At 49.2% G+C, this 27987-nt stretch overlaps 1 protein-coding gene across 6 annotated transcripts; it reads left to right on the top strand.

Annotated features, from left to right (window-relative positions):
- The first annotated feature begins 5 nt into the window (after positions 1–5).
- On the top strand, positions 6–27085 carry ZNF862 (zinc finger protein 862). Of its 6 annotated transcripts, XM_032245080.1 has the most exons (9): positions 198–266; positions 738–830; positions 6401–6512; positions 7888–7992; positions 9689–10386; positions 12125–12302; positions 21189–21293; positions 22146–24260; positions 25909–27085. In XM_032245080.1, the coding sequence occupies exons 5-9, from the start codon at positions 9700–9702 to the stop codon at positions 26082–26084; spliced, it is 3261 nt and encodes a 1086-aa protein (XP_032100971.1). In that variant the 5' UTR covers positions 198–266; positions 738–830; positions 6401–6512; positions 7888–7992; positions 9689–9699; the 3' UTR covers positions 26085–27085. The 6 variants fall into 6 exon arrangements, with proteins under 6 accessions (XP_032100968.1, XP_032100972.1, XP_032100971.1 ...); XM_032245077.1 differs by lacking the exon at positions 738–830 and having other exon boundaries at positions 6–266; XM_032245078.1 differs by lacking the exon at positions 738–830 and having other exon boundaries at positions 211–266; positions 6006–6512.
- Positions 27086–27987: the final 902 nt, after the last annotated feature.

Genomic DNA, 27987 nt, shown 5'->3' with positions numbered 1-27987 from the left:
GCAGGGCAGCGGCCGTAAAGCTGTTCGCTCGGTACGACGCGAGTCCCAGCTCAGCGCCTCTCCAGGGTCCGCGGGCGCTACCGCCCCCCGACGTGAGAGAGCGAAGTTCTGGGGCCGCGCTCCCTCCCCGCCTGGGCGCCCTCCCCCTCCGGGAGCCCGGGTCCCCGGGGCGGTCGCGGCGGCTGCATCCTCAGGCCAGGCCGCGGGGGGAGGGGGCGGCACGGGCCTCCGAAAGCGGGGCCATGGAGCCCAGAGAGTCGGGGAAGGTAGGACTGGAAGGCCCCGGGGCCGCCCGCTCCCTCCCGAGGATCCCAGAGCCTGGCTCGGGAGAGGCGGGGCGGGTCGGGCGGAGGCCCAGCAGACTAGCCAGGCTTGCGGGGAAGGACTCACCGGCCCGCCCCCGGGAGGGTGGCAGAGAGGAGCGGACGTACCCGTTCGTGTCTTCGCGTCCTCCCCGCGCTGGCGAGCGGCCGCTGGATCGATGCTGGGTTGGGTGACCCCCGAGTGAAGCGAGGCGGGGGTGCTTCCTGTTCCCCCCACCCCCGCCTGCGTTTTCAAGAGGCCTTGCTTGTTCAAAGGCTTGGAGTCTGGATTGGACGCTAGTGGGAGCCGCAGGGTGGGCCGCTTCAGGGCTTGGGCCTGCCTAGATCCTTCTTCCCAAGATCCCTCCTTCCCTCTTTTCTCCTGCCCTGAAAAGAGAGGGCATCTGGCATGCTTTTTGCCACTTCTCTTTCTAGGTTATGTACTTCATGGAGTATCTGGGCGTTGCTTAGAAGCATGTGTCATAAATTGGCTTTGAGTTGGAAGAAAAAGTGGAGAGAAAGTGCTTGGTGGGTAGAATTCAGTGGGTTCGACGGGCTTGCCAGCGCTTCCAGGCCGTGTCAGCAAAGACCAGTGTGGTTGTGGGCACATTAGCTTGGAGACACTGGCAGCCTCTTGGGACTAACATCTTTCTGGATGTTGTTTGCTGCCAGTTTCTCGAGGATTGTTTGTTATTTGGCACAGAGGAGAATTCTCTCAACAAACATTTTTGACTGTTATTGAGTACTTTAAAAAATTGTCCATTTAATAAACATTTGTGATCTGTGATTTGCATTGAACGAGATGGTAGAAGTCTGAGGATAAATAGGAAATCACCACCTTTCTCAAGGAGTTCTCCTGCAGTTTTCACTTCGATAACTTGGACACGCCTGAAATGGTTGTCCCACCAAAAGGTAGAAAGGATAATGAGGTTCTTCTTTTTTTGAGATGGAATCTCGCTCTGTCACCAGACGTGCAATGGCGCGATCTCAGCTCACTGCAACCTCCACCTCTGGGTTCAACCATTTCTCCTTCCTCAGCCTCCGGAGTAGCTGGGGTTACAGGCACGTACCACCACGCCCAGCTAATTCCTGTTTTGTTATCAGAATTAACCAGACAAATCGCTCCATGTTTTGTTTTTTAGTAGAGACGGGGTTTCACCATGTTGGCCAGGATGGTCTCGATCTCTTGACCTCGTGATCCTCCCACCTTGGCCTCCCAAAAGTGCTGGGATTACAGGCGTGAGCCACCGCACCCGGCTGATAATGAGGTTCTTTTGATGCTGAAGTTTTTCCTCGGAAGACTAGGAAGGACTCTGAATTTCAGAAGAGTTGATTTCTCGCGTCTCTTCCATCCTCCCTCCACTCCACAGGCCACAGTGATGCATTTTCCAGACACGGCACCTACAGGGTACACAGTCCAAGACCATAAATGCTCAACAGAACCCAAGCAAAGATGGAGCTTGTGGACCTTACCCTTTAGAAATATCCCCAGATTGGTTTTCATTGAACCTGAATTTGAATAAAGAGGAGCAAAATGTAGGGGGAAGGCTTATAAAATATTGGAATTGATATTGGAATTAGTGATTTGAGGATGATTTCCAAGCTGTTCTGCTCCGTCGTAGGCTCTCTTAGCCTTTAATGGGAGAAGAGAGAAATACAGTCACGTGCTGCATAACAAGGTCTCCATCAGCACGGCTCTCACGGACAGTCCCCCTGAGACTACGGTCAGGCTGAGAAGTTCCTATCACCTGGTGACATCTTCATGATCCTGACCCTGTGTAGGCTTAGGCTAATGTGTGTGTTTCTATCTTAGCTTTTAACAAAGCTTAAAAAGTAAAAAGTAAAAAAGATTTAAAAAACAAAACCCCATATAATTCGAATATCAAGAAAAACACTTCTTGGTTGGCAGAATGGTTTGCTAGAAAATAAATAAAAATACAAAAATATTCAAGGAAAAATATTTTTGTACAGATGTACAAAGTGTTAAGCTAAGTGTTATTACAAAAGAGTCAGAAGCTTGAAAAATTAAGTTTATAAAGTAAATTACAGTAAGCTAGGGTCAATTTATTATTGAAGAAAAAAAATGTTTAATAAATTCGGCATAGCCTAAGTGTGTTTATAAAGTCTACAGAAGAATTCAGTAGTGTCCTAGGCCTTCACATTCTCTCACCACCCACCTGCCGGCGCAATCACTCATTCACTCACCCCCTCAGGGCTGTTTTGTGGTCTTTATTAACTAAAAGCCATCTTGGGCCATTGGATTGATATCCCACACTGAGTGTAGGATATCTTGCCTGTTATCGGCAGAATAATGGATAAAGGTCAGACTTTTCCCTATCATGCTCTGTCCCATGATCCTGTTTTGTTTTCTTTCCAACCCTTATCGCTAAAATTCTCAGGCTTATTTATTTATTTACATATTTGTTGACTTGACTGTTACATCCCCGGCTACAACAGTGGAGCAGTTACTGGCACTTAATAGGTTCTCAGGAAGGAATGCTCACAAAATAGCATCACTCCAGGAGCCTTTTGCTGCAAGGTGTGAGTGCTCTGAGGAACACTTTAGCCCGACAGCTCACCCGCCTCCTAGGAGACTCTTGTTGATGCCCCCAGAGAGAAGTCTCTGTGTGTACTTGTTTCTGTATGTATTCGTTGCCTCAGCGTTTCTGGTTCCTGACCCTCTGTGTCTTTCCTGTACAAGTGACTGATACTCCTTTTTCATTTTCCTCTGAACATGGTTCTGTTATTGCACTTACATCTTAGTTGTGTGTCACCTCCTGATAGATTTTAATCTCGTATCTTTGAATCACCATGCACCAAGCACAAACACTTAAGTAATAAATGTGTTTCGAATGAAAAAGTGAATTAAGTGCCTGTAAAATCCTTTCCATATAACGTGGTGGGGAGAAGGGTGGTGGTGATGAAGGAAGTTGTAAAATCAACCAACCAGCATAGATTACCTGAAGGCTGGACTCTAGGAGGGATATAAAGCCTTCCTTGCTCAGAAGAAGGATAAACGCTTGGGCCAGGTGGTTAGGAAATCTTGCCTGAAAGAGAATGTGAATCGTGACATTATGGGTGGATGGATCCTAAGTTGGTGGGAGGAAGTGGGCAGTCAGGATGTAAAGATTGGGAGTGTAGAGAGAGGAAAGGTGTGAGGTAGGTTGGGTGATTGCAGTGATAAGAATCTGGCTGGAGGAGACATTCCCAGTGAGGCGATGCATAGAGCTGAAGTTAGAAAGTGGGTCAGATTCAGACTGAGGGGACTTTGGTGCTAGACTGGGAAGTCAGACAGCTTTACCCTGTAGAGAGTGGGAACCACTAAAATAGAACGTCGGGAGATATTCTTTGCATTACACATAGATGAGGAATTCCTCTTATTCTTGCAGATTTGTGTTTTCTTTACATTGCAGTCACCTGGAATCAGAAGGCTCTTGCCATAATACTGCTTAACAGAAGTACCAGGTGTTAGTGTTATCACTCTTGCTGGAAAGACATTTTATTATGGTTTTCTGTGCTCCTCAGGTGGAGTGTGGGTGGAAAGTCTCCTAAGTGCCGAAGCAGGAGATTGAAGCCTAGGCCAGTTCCTGCTTAGTAAATAGAATATAGAAAGAAGAATATAGTTAGGAATAAGTAGCGTGAGTGATTAGATATTAGTCTTATTGAATATTAAGCCTTGATTAAAGCCTTCTTGTACTTTATGCATCATGATCTAGGAACTTCAGGTTGCTATGGTCAAGGACTGCTAGGGGACAATATGGAATGCATAGAGAATACCCTCTAGACCCAGCAGGGCTGGACCCTGCAGTGGAGCTAATGTGATAGGGCCCTTGGCCTTTATTATGCTCACCTGTGCATGCCCAGGAAGGCTGGGCATGAATAGGGAGCCTGGCTGTCCTTCGTCACAAGTGTTTTCACCTGTCCCAATCTAGCCAGGTTGCCTTCCAGTCCTGGGATACAGCAGTCATCCCGAATCTGCCTTCAGCTTAATCTTGGGGTTCTCTTTGATGCTTCCCCACATTGGCTCTCCCTAGGGTGTATCTCATGGAAACTCCTTTCCTGTTTGACCCCTTTCTTTTAGGGGAGGCTGTCTTCCAATAGCCTTTTGGAAATACTTCATTTTGTTTGGAAGACACTCCAGAGCAAATAGTTATTTAAACATACATATTTGGCAGTACAGTTCCATTTTTGTTTTTAAAACTGTTCATACATATTCATAGACTAAAGACTGGGAGGTTATATACCAAATGTTAACAGGTTCTCAGGAAAGAAGGGTAATGAAAAGCAGTTCTTTTTCAGTAAAAGGAATGTGGGTGACCTGAATACATTTTTTTCTGCTTATTTCTATTGCACAAATTTTCTGCAGTCAACGTGAGAAAAACCCACTATAATAGTGACCAGTGAGAATGATCTATATCATTTTCCTCAAGAAATGTCTACTATTGAGGTTAAAATAGATATTTCACCTGTTTTAAATGGCATGTTGCTATTTCCCAAAGTTATATTTCTTTGGAGTGAGAAATTTGTTTTTTGTTGATAATTTTATTGATTTATTTTTTATTTCTTTAGGTGATGTTTTCATGGTACAAAACTTAAAAGGATAAACATTTCTCCTTTTTCTGATTTCTTTTTCTTTTTTTCTTTTTTTTTTTTTTGAGACAGAGTTTTGCTCTTGTTTCCCAGGCTGAAGTGCAATGGTGAGACTTCAGCTCACCAAAACCCCCTCCTCTCGGGTTCAAGCGATTCTCCTGCCTCAGCCGCCTGAGTAGCTGGAATTACAGGCATGTGCCACCATGTCTGGCTAATTTTGTATTTTTAGTAGAGACGGGGTTTCACCATGTTGGTCAGGCTGGTCCTGAACTCCCTACCTCAGGCGATTCACCCTCCTGTGCCTCCCAAAGTGTTGGAATTACAGGCGTGAGCCACCATGCCCGGCCTGATGATTTCTTTTATAACATTTTGTTTCGTGGCTGCAGTATCTTACCTCTTCGATGGTATAGCTTGATGTTAGTTTTTTTTTTTAAGTTTTTTCTCCATGCCTCCCCACCATTTCCTTAGCAACCCCCGCTTCTCACACCTCCCATCTGTTTTGGTCTCCGTAGTCCCTGTTAGATCCTTTCCCCAAGCATCTGGTAGTCCAGTCTGCTAACACTTAGCAAAGATGGAAAATCTAACAGCTCTGTGCTCATGGGGGTGGGGCTTATCAGCTGGAGCCTCATGTAAAGGAACCTGGGGAGGCATTTGTTGGGGGCACAGCCCTCCCCTAGTTCTTGTTCCGTTGGGGTTAGAGAGTTCCCTTGCTGGAAGATGCGGAGCCTTTGAGGATGCAGGGCGTATCTTGGGCGGTTCTTCAGTTGGCCCGCTGCCAGGCGAGGATTTGATTTTCTTGGATCTGCTGAGTGACTGCTTTTTCATCTGCTTCTTGGTTTCCAAGATCGTGTTACTGTTGGCTCCTTGTTGTGCCTCCTGTTATAGTGGGGGTTTTGTTTTGGGAAGGGGGTCTTTTAAATTCATGGGGAATGAACAAATTAAATGGGCTTGTTTAATCTGGTATCTTAATCTGGAACTCCTCCAAACACTTTCTGAACTCCCCAGCCCACAGAGCTCCTTTGCAAGCCACGAGGGCTATAGATCTCAGCCCCAAAGTGTTGCCTGTTTTCATCATCAACTTCATTCACAGACATAGTTCTAAATGACTTTCAGCTGTTTCTAGAAATTAGCCACATCTTCCTAAGTGAAGATTTACCACGTTTAAGGTTCCATGAAAGAATGTACCCTGAATTGTTGCCCAGCCCCTGGCTGAGAAGTAACGGGTGTGTGAGAGGCAGATGAAGAGCACGTGGGGAGAGGACAGAGAGTCTCCTGAGCCGGCCTCCTTCATGGGTCTGTTTCGTTTCAGTGCATGGCACTTCCCAGAAGAAACGAGTCTTGTTCTCACTGTGATCTGTACCCAGGTGGTGAGAGGTGGGGTGTGGGCCATGCACATAAATTGACGACACCCCTCTCCATGCAGGGGAGCCCTCAGGTGGGCAGGAACACTTGTGGAAGATAAATCTAAGGAAGAGGCTGGTACTTAACAGCTGTCATTTTCCTTTCAGGCTCCTGTGACATTTGATGACATCACTGTGTACTTACTCCAGGAGGAATGGGTGCTGCTGAGCCAGCAGCAGAAGGAGCTCTGTGGTTCCGACAAGCTGGTGCCACCGTTGGGTATGGGGGCCCATCTACATCCCTGCCGCTGTCGATCTAGATCAGCATTCCCAACCTCATCTGGGTCAGGAATATAGAGACCGTTTTCTGGAATCCAAGCATTTGTCTAGGCATCTTCACCACCTATCTGCTCTGTCCCGTATCTACCATAATTGCATGCTAATCCACACATCACCCTTTCTCTCCTCCCCTTAAAATGGTCAAGAGAAGTGGGGCAATCTGGCAGACCTGGGCTAGACTACTGGATCTGTCTCCTGGTGCCTCGGGATGCCCCAAGGGGCCAGGAGGGAAACTCGGCCTGCGCATCTGTGAATCGCGTAGAACGCTGCAGTCAGAAGCAGTGGTGGAAGAGCATTGCATTTGCAATGTGGAATCTGGTCTCAATCCCAGCTCTCCACTGGATACTTGAGTGCCTTTGGCTTTTTTAAGCCTGAATTTCCATCTTCTTAGGGTTGTTGTAGAGATTTAGTGAGATAAAACAGTTAAAACTTTGCATAAGTATGGGTATTTTTCATCTCTTCTAATTTTTGAATGCTCTTTCCTCTGATTCTTTGGGTAGACTTTCTGCGCCAAGGACAAAGGTGGTTGGTTGTGTTTTAGCATGTGTGTACACATGTGCACTGTTTGCTGATTGCAAGTTGATGACTGTCTACCATGCCTTTCTTATTTCACCTTGGCCCCTGTGTAAGTCATGGTGGGGGCAACAATCTCCCACCAATCTTTTGTGGATAGAAGGATTGCAGCTGGGGTGAATCGTCTTGTGTCTGCTAAAAGTGTTTGAAAACCACTGGTTCTTCCAAACCAGAAGTTGCAAAGTAGCAGCTCATGGGCCAGATATGGCTCACTGCTTGGAGTTCTGTTTGGTTTTTTGGCTTTTGTTGCTTTTGTTTGGCTTCTTAAAAATATTTAAGTAAATTGCCAATATTTAGTCATTGGGAGTCTCCACGTAAGAATGTGGATTTCTGGCACCTCTCGGCAAACGGGATGGTGTGGCAGTCCTTCTGCAGGTGAACAGCTGCTGTTCCCTTACACAGGGTTACGCCTTCCAGGTTACCACAGCCCCTGCACCTGGCCTGGTTTCCTCTGTTGTATTATCAGGCTGGCCCCTCTCAGCATTTGGGTTTCTAACCCATAGTTTTTATACCTGTTTAGCCTTCCCTGTGCCCTCAGTCCTTTCTCCTAGTCCCCTGTTCTATTAGGGGGCTCATAAATATCTGAGTTGCTAAACCACTGAACCACTGTGCCGAACCATCAGGACTCCTTGGCCCCTATGTCACCATGCTGAGAGAGAGTCGCAGACAGATACCTCCTTCGTGTTGTAACCTGGAGCCAGGCCCTCATAGTGCTTTTCTCTCTCTTTTTTTTTTAAACTCAGGACCAACTGTTGCCAACCCTGAGTTGTTCTGTAAGTTCGGGCGAGGGCCAGAGCCATGGCTTGGCAGTGTCCAGGACCAGAGGAATCTTCTGGAGCATCACCCAGGTGAGTGTGGACCTGCACCCAGGAGCGGGCACTTGGTTGGAGAGGGAGCAGGGGCGGCCCCAGGACTCCAGGCTCATCCTCTGCCCTTCCTGTCCTCCACCAACTGACACTGCTGTTCTCCCAGGAGTCAGCTTATTAATATGTAAATGTACACACTGCCCCAGTGTCCTTCTCCAACCTCTCATCCCCCGTCATCTTATTTCTACCCAAGAGAATTTGTTTATAATTAGTATAAGTTCCATGAAGACATGACTTTATCTTATTTACTACCATATTGCTAGTGTTTAGAACAATACCTGACACCCAGCAGTTGCACAATAGGTAATCACTGAATGAATGAACAACTGTCTGCTAATTTCCAGGGATTTATCTTTTTCCTTTTTTTTGAGACGGAGCCTTGATCTGTCGCCCAGGCTGGAATGCCATGGCGTGGCCTCGGCTCACTGCAAACTCCACCACCCGGGTTCATGCGATTCTTCTGCCTCAGCCTTCTGAATAGCTGAGGTTACAGGCGCCTGCCACCACGGCCGGCCAATTTTTGTGTTTTTAGTAGAGATGGGGTTTCACCATGTTGGCCAGACTGGTCTCGTTCTCCTGATCTCATGATAGGCACCCCTAGGACTCTCAAAGTGCTGGGGGGGTTTATCTTTTCTTTCCTGTTTTGATAAGACCCTCCCGTTCAGGGCTTGGCTTAGCCCTTTACAATCTTGGCATTATGTAAAATAACTGACTTAACCCAGCCCCTCCTGTGGGAGAAGAGAGAGGTGGGGAACAAGATCCCATATGAATCAGATCATAGAAGCTTGTTTTCCCTTGTGATTTCTCTCAGATAGACCACAAGACACTCCAGACAGCTTTGTGACTCTGTAAAGTATCATACAGTCAAATTTGTTTCATTTCATTTCTCCTTGCTTGGCTCTTACTTTGAGCCTTTTGACTCCTATTAACCGCTTCATGCCCTTACAGTTTTGTAGACTAGTCTGTTGGCCTGGCATGAAAAATGTTGAGTCCTTGGCCACTGGGCGTTGGAACTTATCTTGGTGCATAAGAAATGGTTCCACAGGAGTTACAGTATTTTGAGTTGCATTTCATCTAAGGAGTGAGTAAAGAAGAAGAAAGATCTTAGTGAGGTCATGAGAGTCCTCATCTCTTTGAAGGGTTGTGGTATAAGAGGAATTAGGCTTGAGTTTCTCTTGAGGACTGAGTCAGCATCCAGTACTTTGATGTAAAAGTATTGGAAGATAGATTACAGCTTAAGGAGAGCTACCTGGGGACCAAAACTGCCTGCCCAGAAGGCAGATAACTCTCTTCCCCTGGAGTCCCAGTGTGTGGCTTTAATGATCTTTTTTAAATCCTATTTTCTATTATGTCAGTGTTCTTATCCATAAATAAAATTTGACTCCTGAAGATTGTACCACTGTCTTACATTTCACAGATTAAATTGCAAAGATTTTGGCTAGTTGTATCTGTCCTTTAAATTCAAAAAGCAAAAGGGACGGGGAGGGTTCTGTAAAGCCATCTCTTTGGCTTTCTTCTGGATTAGGTGAGGGAAGGGTCTGCAGACTTGGCCGGAACTAGAAGAAAATTCAGGTGTATGTGTATGCTTTCTGCCTTTCATGTTTGATGTACCTCACAGCCCCAGTGGCTCTAACTGTAGGATTTTAAAGCAGATCCCTTCTGTCCCTTTTCTCTAAAGGAAAAAAACAGATGGGCTACACAGAAGAAATGGATGTGCAAGGTCCCACCAAGGAGAGTGGACAGTGCCTGCCACCTCAGAAGAAAGCCTGCCTTTCCCACCTCAGTTTGGGGAGTGGACACATCGAGGGAGACTGGGCAGGAAGAAGCAGGAAACTCCTGAAGCCCCGGTCCATACAGAAGTCATGGTTTGTGCAGTTTCCATGGCTGATTGCGAATGAGGAGCAGACGGCTCTGTTCTGCTCTGCTTGCCGAGAATACCCCTCCATCAGGGACAAGCGGTCAAGACTGATAGAAGGTTATACAGGACCATTCAAGGTGGAGACTCTCAAGTACCACGCCAAGAGCAAGGCCCATGTGTTCTGCGTCAATGCCTTGGCAGCAAGGGACCCTGTCTGGGCAGCCCGGTTCCGGAGCATCAGAGACCCACCTGGAGATGTCCTGGCCAGCCCGGAGCAGCTCTTCACCACGGATTACCCCATATTCTACCCACCAGGGCCTCTGGGAGGCTTTGATAGCATGGCTGAGCTCCTGCCAAGCTCAAGAGCTGAACTAGAGGACCCTGGGGGAAGTGGAGCAATTCCTGCAATGTATCTAGACTGCATTTCAGATTTGAGGCGAAAAGAAACCACTGATGGCATCCACAGCTCCTCAGACATTAGTATTTTATGTAATGATGCAGTGGAATCCTGCATTCAGGTAATACGTTTATAATGATTGCTGTATCTTACAGAGGAGGATTCTATACTGAGAACAATGTGTATCCATGGAGATGATGAACAAAAGCATAATAGTGATAACGCACTGCAAACATCATAATGTTAGCATATACTAACGTGTATCATGGACGAGGCATTGTTTTAGATGCTTTACATGTATTATCTCATTTAATTTGGGCAACAACGCTATTACTATCATCTCCTTTTTGCAAATAACAAAACATACTTTGTGAGATAGAACATTTCTACTTCTGGTATAAAGGAAACAATAATCTTTATTCAGAATCTAAAATAAACATACATCTCAAGAAATAGCCTGCAACCACGAAACAATCACAGAGCTCTTAGTCAGTATTTAACTTTTTTTAAGAGTCAGGGTATCCTTCTGTCACCCAGGCTGGACTGTGGTGTGATCATAGCTCACTGCAGCCTTGACCTCTGAGGCTCAAGCAATCCTTCCCACTCAGCCTCCCAAGTAGCTGGGACTACAGGTGTATGCCACCACACCTGGATGATTTTTTAGTTTTTGCAGGGATGGGAATCTCACTATATTGCCCAGGCTGGTCTTGAACTCTTGGGCTCAATCAAAACTCCCACCTCAGCCTCCCAAAATGCTAGGATTACGGGTATGATATGCCACACCTGGCTAGTATTTTTAAAAACGTTAACTTTAACTTTGGAGTCATGTTGCACTTTTAAACATTACAGTTTTTCACACGTGTTGTTTGATGTAATGCTTCTAATGTTGCTGCGAGGCCGGTAGAGCAAGTGCTATTAAACTCATCGTGTTGGAAGAAAACTGAGGCTTCGGAGGAAGTGACATGTCTGGGGTCCTAGCGCTCCTGTGGTCAGTGCCAGAATCTGCCCAGAGTCCTGAGCTCCCAGCTCAGTGCTTTCCTTCCATTCCCTGCAGCGCTGCTGGGCGCTAAAGAACTCTAGCACCCACCTAAGGGTTCCTTTGTAGTTACTGAATGCTTTGGGAAGTTGTCCTCTAAGGAAACTATGTTCATTGGAAGCTTCTCCAGTTCTCACCTGTTGCATAGAAGTAGAATTTTGCAACAAATCATTTTTAACTCCCCTCCAGGAGTCCCGTGAGAATAGCTCGGAGGTTCCTCCTTAAGCTGACATCATAAGGAATCCGGCTCAAGTTCGTAAACTCTCATTTTTCCAAAATCCAGAAAAACAGCATAGCTCATTTCTTTTCCTGTTCCTGATATTTTTTAGTATTAGAAGCGAATGAACAGATGTAACCTTTTATCATCTGAACTCCTTTAGCAGTGAGGCATTGTAAACCAGTCGCTGGTCATAAGCATCGTTAGCTTTTTGACCACCTCTTCATTCGCATCCCGTTGGGAAATCTTAGAGGTGCTCCTGAAGGCACACAGTCACCTTTTAGTTGTAGTGAACAGAAGGCAGCTCTCAGGACTGGCGACAGCATGTAGTCAGACGCTCTGCCCGGCTGCCCATTCTTTCCACACGCTTTCATTTCCGCCCAGGGGATTCTGGGGTCTGACCGAGTCTCACTTGGTTTTTACCTACTGATTCTGGGCCTCCTGAATTTGATTCTTTGACTTTCAATGTATAAATTAATTCTTCCAAGTGCATCTGGGCCTCTTGGTGAGCTTCCCAGGAGAAATGGGGCTCCGATGGCCCCAGAAGTGTCACGTGGGCGCCTGGCTCGTCAAGTGGTGCTGAGCGGCCGCTGCTCTCTGTTCCAGGACCCTTCTGCAGAGCGGCTGTCGGAGGAGGTTCCTGTGGTGTTTGCGGAGCTGCCAGTAGTGTTCGAGGATGTGGCGGTGTATTTCACCCGGGAGGAGTGGGGCATGCTAGACAAGCGGCAGAAGGAGCTGTACAGGGACGTGATGCGGATGAACTACGAGCTGTTGGCATCCCTGGGTAAAGACGCACTGAGACTCTTATTCACCATCCTCATTTGACTCGGGAAGCCCACAAAGGCAGCTGGGGCTTGTGGTTATCTTCCCATTCCTGCCCTCCCATGCATAGGCAGAGACCAATCCTGTCTTTGCACCTCAGAACTCCCCTGCTTGGGGTAACTGTGCTTTATCACCTTCTCATCCACCCACCTGTACATCCATTCGTCTCCCACCGGACATTTTGGAGTACCTCCTATGTGCCAGATGAGCACGGCCAAGCCACGTCTCTGCTTCCAAGGACCTAGCGCATTTGTGGGAGAGACAGACATTTTAATAAGAAAACATAAAATAATACAGTCTCCCACAAAAGAGCTTCCAGAAGAGTAGCCAGGGCTACTGATAAAGAGAGATTTGATTTCCGCGGTGTTGGGGTGTTGGCGGGAGGGATCAGGAAGAGTAGGAAATGTTTTACTTGAGTTCAAAACCAGGTGGACCAAAAGGAGGAAGGGCATTGACCCATGATGGCGGGGATGGCCTGGCAGAGCCACCCCTATCTGTGCAGCTCAGGGCTGAGGCTCCTGCATTCGGGCCAGGTGCCAGCAAGGGCAGCCTTCAGGACGGGGGGCATGGGGTTTGGACCTTGGAGTAGAAAGAGGGCAGTGCTTATTACTCAGGATAGTGCTGTCCTCTCCTGCATCTACTGTTTGATCTTCTCTTTGCCTCTTTCTGGCAGATCAGCAAGGTTCTTATGAAGCACCAAGATGGAAATACAACTTTTTTTTTGGAGACAGGGTCTCGCCCTGTCACCCAAGCTGAAGTACAGTGGCACGATGCTGGTTCACTGCAACCTCTGCCTCCCGGGTTTAAGCAATTCTCCTGCCTCAGCCTCCCAAGTAGCTGGGACTACAGGTGTGCACCACCATACCTGGCTAATTTTTGTATTTTTAGTAGAGACGGGGTTTCACTCTGTTGGCCAGGCTGGTCTCCAACTTCTGACCTCAGGTGATCCACCCCCTCCCCTCCCCAGCCTCTCAAAGTGCTAGGATTATAGGCGTGAGCCAGCACACCTGGCCAACTCTTCATCTTACACAGCTTTTACATATTTCTTTACTAACATACATGATAACAGAAACCTTGTAGAACAGGCTGTTGTAGGTGCCTTAGGAGTTCCAGCAGCCTGTGTTGTGACTTCTGCAAAACAGGAAATAAGAAAGTTTGTGACTTGATTGATGTCATAGCCCCTCGTGTTACTGCTCCTTCAGGTGCAGCTAAGATCTGGATTATTTTCTAAACATTCTTGACTTACATACATGTTTTTGCCATTGTTGATAATTTTTAAATGGCTCCCCAGACATTCAGAAGTGACTTGTATTATTTATTTTGTGGTGACAGGTTTTGCTATCGTGCCCTAGGTTAGGAGTTTCCGTTCAAAGAGCATCACTGCCCCTGCCGTGCTGAAAAGCAGTGAGAGTGAGGGCAAAATTGACACCTCTTTTAAAAATGGGTACCCTCTTACAAAAAGTTGGGTTTTCTTTTAAAGTAATGGGCACTGGCGACTCTGTTTCCCTCTGAAGCCCCCGGACGAGGGTGAAAGTACCAGGCATGCAGGGAGGGCTGGCCAGGATTGTTTAGCCTGTGCCCATTCCTTCAGGCTTTGTGTTTCGAGAGAGCATGCTCTAAACATTTTATCATTTTCTTTTTCATGTACATAAATTAGGCAGTAGGGAAATCTTAGCTAACTAGGGAAATTAAAGTCTTTAAGTTTTATTTGGATGAACATAAAATGTCATCAGAGGGAAGGGAACTCGTTTTCCTTGAGGGTCAGAGGCAGGAATCAGACAGGCTTTCTAGGGGTGGGCCTGGTGTCTCGGGTTGTCCGTGAAATTTAGACAGGTGTAGGAGTCTAGAAATTGAGTTGCACGTGTGTGATTCCTTTTAGTTACTTTAATTGGGTCTCTGGTTATCCTTTATCCCCCAGTTTCAGCAGTTCTTCGTGTTTGAGATATAAAAGCATCTTCAGGAGCCTGGAGACTACAGGCAGGGCCTGGCATAAGCTATTTGTATGTTTAAAAGTGACCTTTTAAAAGGCATCAAGCCAACCACTGGGTTATAAAGTAGTGTTGAAACAGTGGAGAGTCTCTAATTATTATTATTTTTACTTTGGCTAGTTTTTCTTTTTTAATTTCCCATAACTTTACCCTCCATAACAAATGCTTTAGGAGTTGAAAACCAAATATAATTTTACATTATCATTTAATTATTTTTTGTAAATAGAACACAAAACTGGCCGGGCACGGTGGCCCACACCTGTAATCCCAGCACTTTGGGAGGCTGAGGTGGGTGGATCATGAGGTCAGGAGTTCAAGACCAGCTTGGCTAGCATGGTGAAAGCCCATCTCTACTAAAAATACAAAAATTAGCTGGGCATGGTGGCGTGTGCCTGTAGTTCCAGCTACTTGGGAGGCTGAGGGAGGAGACTCTCTTGAGCCCAGTAGGTGGAGGTTGCGGTAAGCCGAGATTGCGCAACTGCACTCTAGCCTGGACGACAGAGTGAGACTCCATCTCAAAAAAAAAAGAAAAATGATAGTCCCCTGTCCCACCTTTCTCTTTTATGAAGTCCTCTTCCCCAGAAACTTGTAGCTGTTTCTTCCAGTAATTTGCTGCATTATTTCTAAATAACGTATGTGGACATAATCTTAGAAGCGATGGACTCCGCAGGATGTGCTCATGAAACAGCTGCATCCTCCAGCTCACATCTGAGCATGTCAGCCCTGGGGCCCCTTTCTTTCTCACCCTCTGGGTTAAATCTAGGCAGGGCCCAGAACTTTTTCTTGTCACTCTCAGATAACATAAAATCTTCCTGGTCTAATTTCAATGAGTGTAATGCCCAGTACAAAGCTCTTCAAAAGTGTCCTGATCCAAAAAAGACAGAGAAAGGCTGGCAAACTGCCACAATTCAAGGAGACTGAAGAGGTGTGACAACTTGAGTGCATGCTGCTGGGACAGATGCTGGGCTGTAGAGACATTTTGGGGACAAGGGGAGAAATTTAGTGTGGACTGTAGATTAGATAATACTATGATATCGGTGTTGAGCTTCCTGGTTTTGATCATTGTAACCCTTTGCTTTCTGCTGCCCCATTTCAAATGACTGCAGACTTATGTATTACCTCACAGCTCTGCAGGTCGGGAGTCCAGGTGGGCCTGATCAGGTTCTCTGCTTAGGGTCTTAGCCCAAACCAAGGGGCTGGCCAGGCAGGCTCCTGTCTGTAGGCTCTGAGCTCACTTACACTGTTGCCAGAACCTAGCTCCTTGCCCTTCCCTTGCCTGTCAGCAGGAGCATTTTCAGCCTAGGGGCTGCCCTTGGGTGCTTCCCTATGGCTGCTCCATGCTCAGGCTGGCCGCAGTGTGGAATCGTCATGTGCCTTGAGGCTCTGACTTGCCAGCTGAGAACAGCCCCTGCTTTGAAAGAGCTGTGTAATTAGGTCGGGTCCACCCGCTAATCTCCCTTTGCTGTGCAGGGTAACGTGATGACAGCGTGACCTCTCATCCTGTTCAGCATTCCCTCACCTCAAGGGAAAGCGGTCAGGCCAGGGCCATGGCCCTGGAGCCCATGTTCGAATCCTGCCTACCACCTATTTGAGGGTCCTTTTTGTTGGGTAATACAAAGTATTTAGGAATAAAGTGGCATGCAAGCAATTTACTCTCAAATGGTTCAGAAAAATATTGTAGTGATATGTGTGGACCCAGCAAGAGCGCGTGCCTGTGAGCTCACAAGCCTGCTGGAACACATGGGGCGAGATGTCAGCAATTGGAGTTCCTTGTATTATTCGATCTTCTCTGTAAATTTGACATTGTATCTAAAATTTACCAAAAGGAAAATTTAGGAAACAAAAGCGCAGTCTCTGTGTAGTAGTAGAAAATCTGGACTCCATTTAACACTCAATTCTTGCCTTACCAGCCTCAACCTGCTGCAGCTATAGAATCTGGACCCCTGCCATAGGAAGAAGGGCTCCTCTTCTCCCACCCCCTGCTGGTTTCAGAATTTCTGACTCATCCTCGGTGGGAATGGCATGGTGGGTGGGTGGGAGAGGTGAAAGAAAGGTTTCACTTGACACATAATCTGACACCAGCCACTTAATAAGAGCTGTGGTCCTTTAAAGCTGGTTCTTTGGGCGTGTTTGTGGGTTCTGCAATACCCCCCACAGGCCCTGGTATCCTCTTGCTTGCAGTTGAATGGACATGGGTAAATGTCTGCCCTGGCAGCCTGTCCCATGTAGATTCCTTTACAGGGGAGCATCAGAGCGGTAGCCAGCCGCCATGAGCAGGCCCCACAGACAACACCAGGCCTCTTCTCATTTCCTGTGTAGCCCACATCTGAACCATGGAAGCACCTTCAGACCCTGTGCTCTGACAGACCTGGAGTGTGGGCCATTCCCGATACGGCCACCTCCAAGGCACCGGCAGCCTGTGGCTGCTTTAGTCGTAAGACTAAAGGGGTAACCAGGCCTGAACTCATGGCTGCTCACAGCTCCCAGAGATACAGGTCAGGTTAGGGGAAAGGGCACACCCACTGCTCCCACTGCTCCCCATAGTCAGGGAGAGAGGCTCACAATACCCTTGACAACGCTTTCCAGAAACATCCCTGGTGCCCTACTTCCTGGCTTCCTCAGTCTCAGCTGTGTGACTCTTCCTTATGGGTGCGGGCTAGAGCCACTCCCCCCCCACCCCCGCACTGGGCCCTCAGCCATTCTCTTTCCAGGTCAGATGTCCGTGTCCGGCTTTGGAACTCGGAAGAGCTGGCTCCTACTTTGGGGGCTTTGGCAGAGCAGGCAGAATCACACTTTCACAGCCTGTTGCTTGTGTTTATTGTATTCCCGCTTTATTGATTTTAGATACTCTGTATTGATTCCTACTGTGGAAGATGGAGATACGGCCCTGTTACATCACCTGGGCCCCACTTCTCTTCTCTCCATCCTCTCAGAACAGGTACATCACACTTTTTTGGTTAAATTAGTATAAATTATTTGCCCAGTTATGATGATGTATGATTTGCTGTTGAACAAGGGGGTGTAGTGTGATGGTATTCCCTGCACTGTAGGACCCTTCCCCCTGGAATTGGAAAATCTTTTCTTCTTTTTTATTTTTCTCACTTACTGTGCCCTCATCAATTCCTTCCAGACTCTCCAGTGGAATTATAAAACTCCTCTGAAGAGGCTTTTCCCCGTGACCGGACATCCTGTGACCTCTCCGTTTCATTCTTTCTCTGGAGACTTCGCTCACAGAGCCTTCCCCTCCCCTGCTCTGTCTAACCCAGGTGCCTTTAGGCCTGCAGCACACCTGTGGACTGAGACATGCCCCTGTCTCCCCCGTTTCCTGAGTCTGTCTCATCTTTCGTGGTTGACGTCTTCATTTTGTTAGTGCACATTTTCCAGTGGCTTCCTAAGGAAGGGTGCAGGGGAGGCCTTCTGTGATGCAGACTATCTAAGAATGTAATATTGGGGTTCAGGGGTACCCCCTCAGTTCCCCTCAGAGGACATTTCTCCAGGTTCTTGGCCAGTCACTCCCCAAGAATGAGTGAGGAGACCATGGCACAGTGCGCAGTAAATGCCGGACTTAAGAAGTGTTGTAGAAAGTGATTTTATTAGGCCGGGCGCGGTGGCTCAAGCCTGTAATCCCAGCACTGTGGGAGGCCGAGGTGGGTGGATCACGAGGTCAAGAGATCGAGACCATCCTGGTCAACATGGTGAAACCCCGTCTCTACTAAAAATACGAAAAAAAAAATTAGCTGGGCATGGTGGCGCGTGCCTGTAATCCCAGCAACTCAGGAGGCTGGGGCAGGAGAATTGCCTGAACCCAGGAGGCGGAGGTTGCGGTGAGCCGAGATCGCGCCATTGCACTCCAGCCTGGGTAACGAGCGAAACTCCGTCTCAAAAAAAAAAAAAAAAAAAAAAAGAAAGTGATTTTATTTAGGCAGAGTGAGAAAAAGGAGAAGGAGAGAGAAAGAAACAGCTAAGTCTCACACTGAGTGGGAGAAAGAAAAGCCTTTCCCACACTGAGTGAGAAGGGTTCCCAGAGCGGGAAAACCAGAAGGAAAGCTCCTCTCACTCTGAGTGGGAGAATCCAGAAAGATGGAACCCAGGAGAGGAAAGCAGCTTCCACACTGAGAGAGACACATGCAGCTTAGGAGAGGAAAAACAGCTTCCACGACAGAGTATTTGTGGAAGGGGACCCAAACATGGAGTCCAAAGGGGTGTGGAAGAAGGGGACTTTTAACCTAGGAGGAGCCCCCCACATTCTCTAAGACGCCTGGCCAATGAAACGAGTTCCTTAGAACTTCCACTGGGGTGATTGACTCTTAGTTTCTTCCCCTGCCCTCGAAATTTAAACATAAACTGTTAAATCTCTTAGATGGAGAGAGATGGGAGAGGGGCATGGTGCTGGGAAGTTCTTGCCCTAGAAACTACGCCCCCTTGTGGACCTTGAAAGCGAACACATTCCCTCAAAACACCCATATTCTTCCCTCAAGATTCAGTGATAACTTGGTTGGACATAGGATTCTAGGTTGGAAATACTTTTCCTCAGTGTTTTGAAAGCATTGCTCCTTTAGATTTTACTGGTGCCGTTGAGAGCTCTAGTGCCTTCTTATTCCAGAATCTTTGAACATGACCTATTTGTTTTACTCAGAAAGCTTTTGAAATTGATTTTGATTTTCTCAAATTTGTAATGATGTGCCTTAATGTTTTATATAAAGTGTGTTTTAAATCTTTTGTTTTGGGTATCTGGTATTTCCCTTCCATGTAGAAACTTGTCTTTTCCTGTTTGGGGAAGTTTTCTTGTATGATTTCTTCCTATCTATTTTCTCTTTTCTTTCTTCCAGAAACTCCTTCCTATTAGTTTGATATTGACTTCCTGGATTGAGCCTCTGGTTTTCTGTTTATATCTTTTTCTCCTATTTTCTGCTTTTATATTTTCTATACTACTTTCTTGGACGTTTCCTCCATTTTATTTTCTAACAATTCTATTTATTATTGAGTTTTTAATTTTTTTATTCTATTGGGTTTTTAGTTTCTAAAACTTTTATTGCCTCTTTCATGAATGGCTGTCATCACTTTTCTCACTGGCAATATTAATTCTCATTATTTGGAAGTTTTGTTTTGCTCCTTGCTCTATCTCAAGTTCGTCCAAACTTTTTCCTACTTGTTTTGCTTTCTCTCTTTTATGTTAGAAGCTTTTCTTAAATAATTATTTCTAGGTTCATTCCTGTGTAAGAGTAAGCCTTTAAAAACTGACTGGAAGCTCTGTGCATGGCTGGGAAGATCAAGAGTAGGTTCTACTTTTCACTGTAGGGTGATCAGCTGTAAACCCAGATGTCTTACTAAAGAACCCACAAAAGTCAGTATCCATAGATCTTTTGAGGGGAGAGAGAAGGGCCATTCCATTTTTCTAAAGAAAACACTTCCCGTTTCCTGTTTGGAGGCTGTGATAAGCCCAGCCGGCATTCTTGGAGTCGAGCAGTGCAGCCCTCAGTCCATAGAGGCGACTCTATGACTCCCTGCTTTCAGTACCATACCGCCCCTTCACCTTTCCCTGTATGTGGTTTCTGGGATCTGAAGCTTTTCTGGGTAAGTTTTTCTGTAGACTAAGCCTCTCTTCTCCTCTGGGGTGTGGCAGTGCTGTTTCCTGGAACAGGTGAGGGGACCGGGGATTCAGCAGATTTCTGTGCAGACTTTGAGCCAGTCCCCTGCTCCTGCCCATTCCCCACCCACCACCTTCTCCTGCACCTGGTGCCTGCAGTTTCTGAATCTTTCTGGGATTCTGTGGTACTAACCAACTTGCTTCTCCTTGTTAACCCCTCCGCAGGCACTTGGTGTTCAGCTCTGTTCGTTTCTCTTTTGTCTCCTTTCCTTCTTCCAAAATTGGAAGGTCCAATTTTTCTCTTGGGCTTATGCCTCATTTTGTTGTTATTATTCCTTTGCATATATCCTTCTTAAAATATCTCTAAATATCTAATTTAGAGATATTTTAAGAAGGATATATGTTCAATCTAACACACTTTAGTAATTTACTTTTTATTTTTATTAGTAATAAATATGTAGATATTCTCACACACACACACGTATCATTATATATATAAAGATATTCAAGTGATCCAAAGATAAGTAGTGGAAACCAACCTCCCTTTCCCTTTGCCCTTCACTTCCTCCCAGGAGCACCCATAGGCCCAGTTGCTTGTGTGGCCTTCCACAGAAAGTTTATGCACATAGTTACATAGACACACACAAAAGCATGATGTAGATAGTGATGGATTTTATTTTCAATAGAGGAAACGGTTTATTTGCATACCCCTGAACAATATTTCTATTTAAGTAAAGTGCTTAATCCAAAGACACAAAACTCTTTTAGTCAGATTTCAGGCTCCATTGCAGGTGGTAGATATTTTTGGGGGCCCTCCATGTGCCCATTTCAAAAACCTATGTAGTTGGTCACCTGTACAAAGGCCAGCTGTGGGATAGAGGGGCACATGGATGGGCCAGCTGTGGGTGGCACCTTCCACTTCTGATGTGGCTGCACCATCCCCCCCCCCCAGCCCCGCAACTGCCTTCTCTCTCCTGCTTAGTCCCTGTGTTTCTTCCTGTTTCCACCCTTCCCACTCTGGTGTGTATGGCTGGACTGTGACTCCCGGGGCTGGCCTGTGGGTCTGAGGAAGTCCCATCATAGCAGAGGCATGCCCCTCCCCTGACTGCCTCTTTGGCACCCCGGGTGTGTGCTCAGCCTACCCCAGCCCACCAGGCATTTTAAGGAAAGAATGCGAGACACCTCTGAATTTCAGGGGCCGAGTTTAGCTTGAGGGGGCTACTCAACTTGGCCTCAGCAGTGACATCAGCATGATTCTTCATCTCTGCAACAGGACCTGCTGCTGCCAAGCCGGACTTGATCTCCAAACTGGAGCGGAGGGCTGCACCCTGGATCAAGGACCCAAATGGGCCAAAGTGGGGGAAAGGTCGTCCTCCAGGTGAGTCTAAACCTATAGCGTTCTGAAGGGCACGTGCCAGGGTGGCCATGATGAGTCACACAGCATGAGTTCAGCTGTGCTCATCTGACTGGGGCTGATAGGTCACCAAGCCTGGCAGGAAGCCCTGGGCAGACAAGATGAATAAGCAATGAACCCTGCCACAGAGTGCAGAGTAGTCTGTGAAACTGGGAAACAACAGGTCCTTTTGTAAGAAGGGCTGATAGGGGCTGTGGCAGAGCTGGTGGGAGCAGGTCCGTGGGGACACTGGTCTCAAGGAGCCAGGGGACCCAGAGGTCTGTGAGCCTCTCATCCCTTCTCCCTCCGCCTCTGTGCTCGGTGACAGCACCGTTTTTGTGAGAATTCGTTGTCTTGCGTGTCTCACTCAATCAGTAACGTCTTTGCTTGTAGCTGCTGCACATAGTTCTGGACCTACTTCTTTCTGAGGTGCATAAGAAGCCTTGGCAGGTGTTTAACCTGTTCCATTGTGGAGCCTCACACGAGGCTGAAAGCCACCTGCTTATCCGACAGCCCCTATGTCCCCAAGGGGGTTAATTGAGCTTATTGGCATCTGGTGTCACATGATCCCAGGGTAGCTGCATGGATAGGGTGGTGCAGGTGCTGGTGAAAGAACCCACAAGGATTAGCAACAACTCTGGGGGAGCCAGATTGACTTTCCCAGATAAGAATAGGAGAGGGTTTAAGTGGACACCACTAATGATCTCTAGAAAGAAGGACTGCATTCATCCTCTCTGCTTTGCTTAATGGATACTTACTACTTTGGGGGTGTCTTAGCTGATAGACGACTGCAGAGTTCTGGGTAGCAGAACCAAGCATGATTGAATTTTCCCAAAGGGAACAAGAAGATGGTGGCAGTGAGAGAGGTGGACACACAGGTCTTGGCTGCGGACTCCGTGCTGCTTCCAGCCTCTCCCGTGGAGGCCCATGCCGCCTGCTGCAGTGCCAGCTTTTGTGAAGGAGAAGGAGATGGACCTAGGAGAATCAAGAGGACGTACAGGCCCCGTTCCATTCAGAGGTCATGGTTTGGGCAGTTCCCATGGTTGGTAGTTGACCCCAAAGAGACCAAGCTCTTCTGCTCAGCCTGCAAAGAAAGACCTAATCTCCACGACAAATCATCTCGGTTAGTCAGAGGTTACACGGGGCCTTTTAAAGTGGAGACTTTAAAATACCATGAAGTCAGCAAAGCGCACAGGCTCTGTGTCAACACGGTTGAAATCAAGGAAGATGCCCCTCAGACTGCCCTCATTCCGGAGATCTCCAGTGACCTCATGGCCAACATGGAGCACTTTTTCAATGCCGCCTACTCCATCGCATACCACTCAAGGCCCCTGAATGACTTTGAGAAGATCCTAAAGCTCCTCCAGAGCACTGGGACCATGATACTGGGCAAGTACCGCAATCGCACAGCATGCACTCAGTTCATCAAGTACATCTCCGAGACGCTGAAGAGGGAGATCCTGGAGGACGTGCGCAAGTCTCCCTGCGTGAGTGTGCTGCTGGACAGCTCCACTGACGCCTCCGAGCAGGCCTGTGTGGGGATTTATATCCGCTACTTTAAGCAGATGGAGGTGAAGGAGTCCTATATCACTCTGGCCCCTCTCTACAGTGAGACAGCAGATGGGTACTTCGAGACCATCGTTTCTGCCCTGGATGAGCTGGACATCCCCTTCCGGAAGCCTGGCTGGGTGGTGGGGCTGGGGACTGACGGCTCAGCCATGTTGAGCTGCAGAGGAGGCCTTGTGGAGAAGTTCCAGGAGATCATCCCGCAGCTGCTGCCTATCCACTGCGTGGCCCACCAGCTGCACCTGGCCGTGGTGGACGCCTGTGGGAGCATCGACCTGGTGAGGAAGTGCGACCGGCACATCCGCACCATCTTCAAGTTTTATCAGTCCTCAAACAAGAGGCTGAACGAGCTGCAGGAAGGTGCAGCAGCTCTGGAGCAGGAGATCCTCCGCCTGAAGGACCTGAACGCCGTGCGGTGGGTGGCCAGCAGGAGGCGCACACTGCACGCCCTGCTCGCGAGCTGGCCCGCACTAGCCAGGCACCTCCAGAGCGTGGCGGAGGCTGGGGGCCAGATTGGGCACCGGGCCAAGGGGATGCTGAAGCTCATGCGTGGTTTCTACTTCGTCAAGTTCTGCCACTTCCTGTTGGACTTCCTGAGCATCTACAGGCCTCTGTCTGAGGTGTGCCAGAGGGAGATCGTGCTGATTACAGAGGTGAACGCCACGCTGGGCCGGGCCTACGTGGCCCTGGAGAGCCTCCGTCACCAGGCGGGGCCCAAAGAGGAAGAATTCAACACCAGCTTCAAGGACGGGCGGCTCCACGGCATCTGCTTGGACAGACCGGAGGTAGCGGAACAGCGGTTCCAGGTAGACAGGGAGAGAATGGTCCTGACGGGAATAGAGTACCTCCAGCAGAGGTTCAGTGCAGATCGACCGCCACAGCTCAAGAACATGGAGGTGTTTGACACCATGGCCTGGCCGAACGGGATCGAACTTGCCAGTTTTGGGAATGATGACATTCTCACCCTGGCCAGGTATTTTGAGCACTCCCTCCCAGCAGGATACAGTGAGGAGGCTCTGCTGGAGGAGTGGCTGGGCCTGAAAGCCATCACCCAGCACCTCCCGTTCTCCATGCTCTGCAAAAACGCCCTGACCCAGCACTACCGTTTCCCCCTGCTGAGCAAGCTCATGGCCGTGGTGGTCTGTGTGCCCGTCTCTACCTCCTGCTGTGAGCGGGGGTTCAAGGCCATGAACCGGATCAGGACTGATGAGAGGACCAAGCTCTCCAGCGAGGTGCTCAACATGCTCATGATGACGGCTGTGAACGGCGTGGCCGTCACAGAGTACGACCCCCAGCCCGCCATCCAGCACTGGTACCTGACCTCCTCAGGCCGGCGTTTCAGCCACGTCTATGCCTGCACCCAGGTGCCAGCCCACTCCCCTGCAGGTAAGTAGCCGAACTCCCCCAAGTCAGGGAATCTTGCCCTCCAGCCCCATGCTGAGCCACAGGCCAACAAGACGGGACTGTGGATCCCTATGGAGCGTCTGTCACAAGCCCACCCATTTGCTAGGCCAGTGGGTACTAGACGCGTGACGTCTAGTACCAGGAGTTTGCGCCCCTGCTAGGGATATGACACACATGTGCTCTAGGTAGCAGGGCTTAGTGCAGAGAGTGTGCATTTCCAGAGCCTGTCTGCCCTGGTGACTGCTGTGCTGTCTCTGCCCCCGCCTAGCTGTATGGCCTTGGGCAAATCTGTCCCTTTATGCCTTAGTTTCTCATCTGCCGAGTGAGTTGTACCTGGAAAGCACTCAGGACAGTGCCTGGCAGGTGGTGCAGATGGTACTAGTTAAAGGTCAAGACCACTGCTGGGAATAGGAGAGGGTGACCAGCCCCAGGCAGCGCCATCACATTCTAAGTGGGCTGTGTAGACTCGGCTGTGCGGGACTCTCGAGAGGGAAGAGGTCAGCCTGGCTGTGGAGGAGCTGAGATGTAGAGGAGATGGTGAGGCTTTCAGGCAGGAGTTGCACAGGGCAGGGGAGAGCAAAAACAGCCTCGCTGGAGCGGGGGGCTTGGGCCAGGGACTTGCTTGAGGGGGAAGCGGTATTAGAAGGGAGGGCAAGTTACTGAAAGCCATAGACAGGAAATTTTCTCTCTTCAAGTAGTCTTTTGAAAACCATAGATGAAACACATTCTTTTTTTGCGGTGGGGAAAATAATAATAATAAAAAAGAAAACCAAAGCAAAGATGCGAGCCGTTGGGGTTCTGCACACCACTCACGGCCACCTGAGAAGGACGGAGCAGTGTTCCCTCTCCCGGCGTCTCTAGCTGGTCTCCTTCCAGCTGGTGCTGCTCCAGCTTTCACCTCTGAGTCTGTGGCCATCAGAAAAGGGACTGGGTCTCAGGGTTGACAGGGGCTCTCTGTAGGAAGCAGGGTGGCCCTGGAGCCACAGCAGGGCAGGTGGGGAGGAGAAGAGACCCCTCACTGATAAGAGACAGGGAGAGCCAAGCGGGAGGGCTGGGCGAGCCCATCACCTGGGCGTTTGTTGAGGAAGTTGCTGTGTGTCCAGCCCTGTGGGTGTGAAGGAGAAAAAGAGGATGACAGGTGTGCACTTGTGCAGATTACTCTTTCCACAGGGACAATGGGACCAGCACAGATCGGTCCAAACACTACCTGACTGCACGCTGAGGCCTCCTTCCAGGCAGGGCTCTCAGCCTTGGCACTGCTGCCATTGGGGGCGGTTCTCGGCTGGGGCCCCTCCCGTTCATGGTGGGAACTTGAGCAGCATCCCTGGCCTCTACCTGTTAGGTACCCACTGGATACCAGTAGCATACCCCCGTCTTGTGACAACGAAAATCATCTCCAGACATTGCCAGATGGCCCCTGGGGGACAAAATCACCCTCAGCTGAGATCCCTTGTCTTAGGAGGAAAGAATGAGCAGAGCAGGCACAGAAGGGAGCTGCAGTGAGCAGTAGCGGCCCCGTCTCCAGTCTGTTCTGCCAAGCTGTCTTCACCAGACAGCCCCTGGGCGAAGTTGGATGTGGAAGATGGTCTCTGTAGGTTGGTCTAATGGCCTTCTTCTTCCTCCATCACAGGCGCCAGGCTCAGGAAGGGGCAGATGGGAGCCCTATATGCGGAGGGATCCGGGACCCAGAAGCCACCCACCCTGCCTTCCAGGGAAGCAGTGGAGGTACTGAAGGACTGCATCATGGCGCCTCCCGAGAGCCTGCTGTACCCCCACAGCAGCCAGGAGGCCCCCAGCATGTCCTGAGGGACAGGGAGTCCTTGATCACGGGGACGCTTCTGCAGGACCTAGACTGCTCTCGGCTCTCCCACTGGCAGGGATGCTCTCTGAGCAGCAGGAAGTGGGCAGTGGCGTCTGGAGCGGCGGGGGCATTAGGAGGTGCATGACCTGTTTCCTGAGACCCCGCTCAGCACAGCCATGCCTCACGCAAGTGTGCCAGAAGGTTCTTACCGCAAGTTTGTTTTTAAGGTGCTCCAGAAAATAATCCCATCATGAAAGGTTTCAACCCCTGTTGTGGTGGCAAGAGGACTGTTGTGGTGCGGAGACTGTTGGACATCCCTGGGGAATGTTCCAGGGAGGCTGCCCACAGCCTAAGTGGGAGGAGGGAAAGGCCAGTTTGTTAGAGGTGGAGGCTGACCCACTGCTCTAGGGACAGCTGGCCTGGCCCCAGAGGCTTAGCTCTGCGACTTCCCACCCTGGCTCCTGCAGCAGAAGCAGTGAGGCCTCGATCTGGCAGGGAACTCTACCTCTTCCCAGGGCTTCCTTTAGGATGAAAAAAATCACAAGCCCTTTGCACACAACACCCAAGAAAGGTTCTCTTCCTGCAGCTCCAGATGGTGGAGCTGGGGCTCTCCTGGCAGGGGGCCTGGCGCTTCCCGTATTGCCAAGCCCCGTCTGACCCGAAGCATGCCTGGCCGGGTTTCCTCACCAGAGGATGGGTCCAAGCTGGAGTTGGGAGGCTTGGGATGCAGCCCCAGCTCTGCTGCAGGCAGTGGTCTGATTAATCCCTTCCGCTTTTCTGTGCCTGAGTTTCCCTCCCCATGAATTGGCAGCAGAGAATCCAAGTGCCTGCTGACTCCCCATCTGCCCTAGGATTAGTGAGTGAGAGCCTCAAGCTCTCTGAAAGACCTCTGGCTGCAGTGTGGACTTAGCTGCCTTCTGCCCTGGCCTCGTCCTTAGTGGGACAGGTAGGAATTTGTCTCCAAAGCCCTTGCAGGAGTTGCTCTCTGAATGCACCATCTGCACAACAGGCTGGTCCACTCTTCTCCAAGTTGCCCTGGGGACTCTACCAGGATCACCAGGGCCCACTGAGGCATCCCCGGATGGGAGCTCAGGGACGGGGGCTTTGAACAAGCTCCTCCAGGGACTGTGGGCCTGCTCCAGCTTCAGAACCGCTGCCCTAGAGGGACAGAGGGGCTCCTGGCACTGCGAGGTTCACACCCTCCTCACCTTGTTTTAAACAGGCAGGAAGTAGGTGCCGTCCATCCCAGCTTGCTTGCCGCCTGGCTCAGGCAGGTCCTGTGCCATGCTGCAGGCCCCTGTGGGTGGGGCCTTCTCCATAGTCTGCTGCTTCCCATTTCCAGGGTAGATGCTGGTGTCCAAGTACCCATTCCCAGGGTTGATGCTGGCATCCGAGTACCTGAGTACCTTTTCCATTCCCAGGGTAGATGCTGGCATCTAAGTACCGCAGTACCTTTTCCATTCCCAGGGTCGGTGCTGGCATCCAAGTACCTGAGTATCTTTCCCATTCCCAGGATGGATGCTGGTGTCCATGTACCTCCCCAGTGCCACGGGCGCCCTAGTACCCAACATGCCCTTCTATCCCCACCCCAGCACTCAGCTCTAGCACTGTTGCTTTCCTATTGTTTTTGGCTCTAGTCAGTAATTCCTTTCTTGCTTTCTGCCTTTGACCTGTGGCAACGTCTCCCAGCCCTCAGGGTCTGGCGGTCAGAGGGGACCCCCCAGGCCTGTGGTGCAGGAGCTTTACATGGTGTTACTATCTGTGTGGCCGAGACGTCCACACCTTCCTCTCCCCATCACCGTCTCCATGGGGGTTGAGGAGCTTGCCCAGGTCAGGCACTGTGGATGTGAACTGGTGGAAGGGGAGGGAGAAAGGCTTTTTTAGCTGGGGCTGGAGCCTCCGCCCTAC

The sequence above is a fragment of the Sapajus apella genome, unplaced genomic scaffold (genome assembly GCF_009761245.1).
Source record: "Sapajus apella isolate SASKATOON/1434 unplaced genomic scaffold, GSC_monkey_1.0 scaffold56, whole genome shotgun sequence".
In the NCBI taxonomy this organism is placed as follows: Eukaryota; Metazoa; Chordata; class Mammalia; order Primates; family Cebidae; genus Sapajus; species Sapajus apella.
Note: the sequence above shows the minus strand (reverse complement) of the source record. Positions and strands in the feature narration are given on the sequence as shown.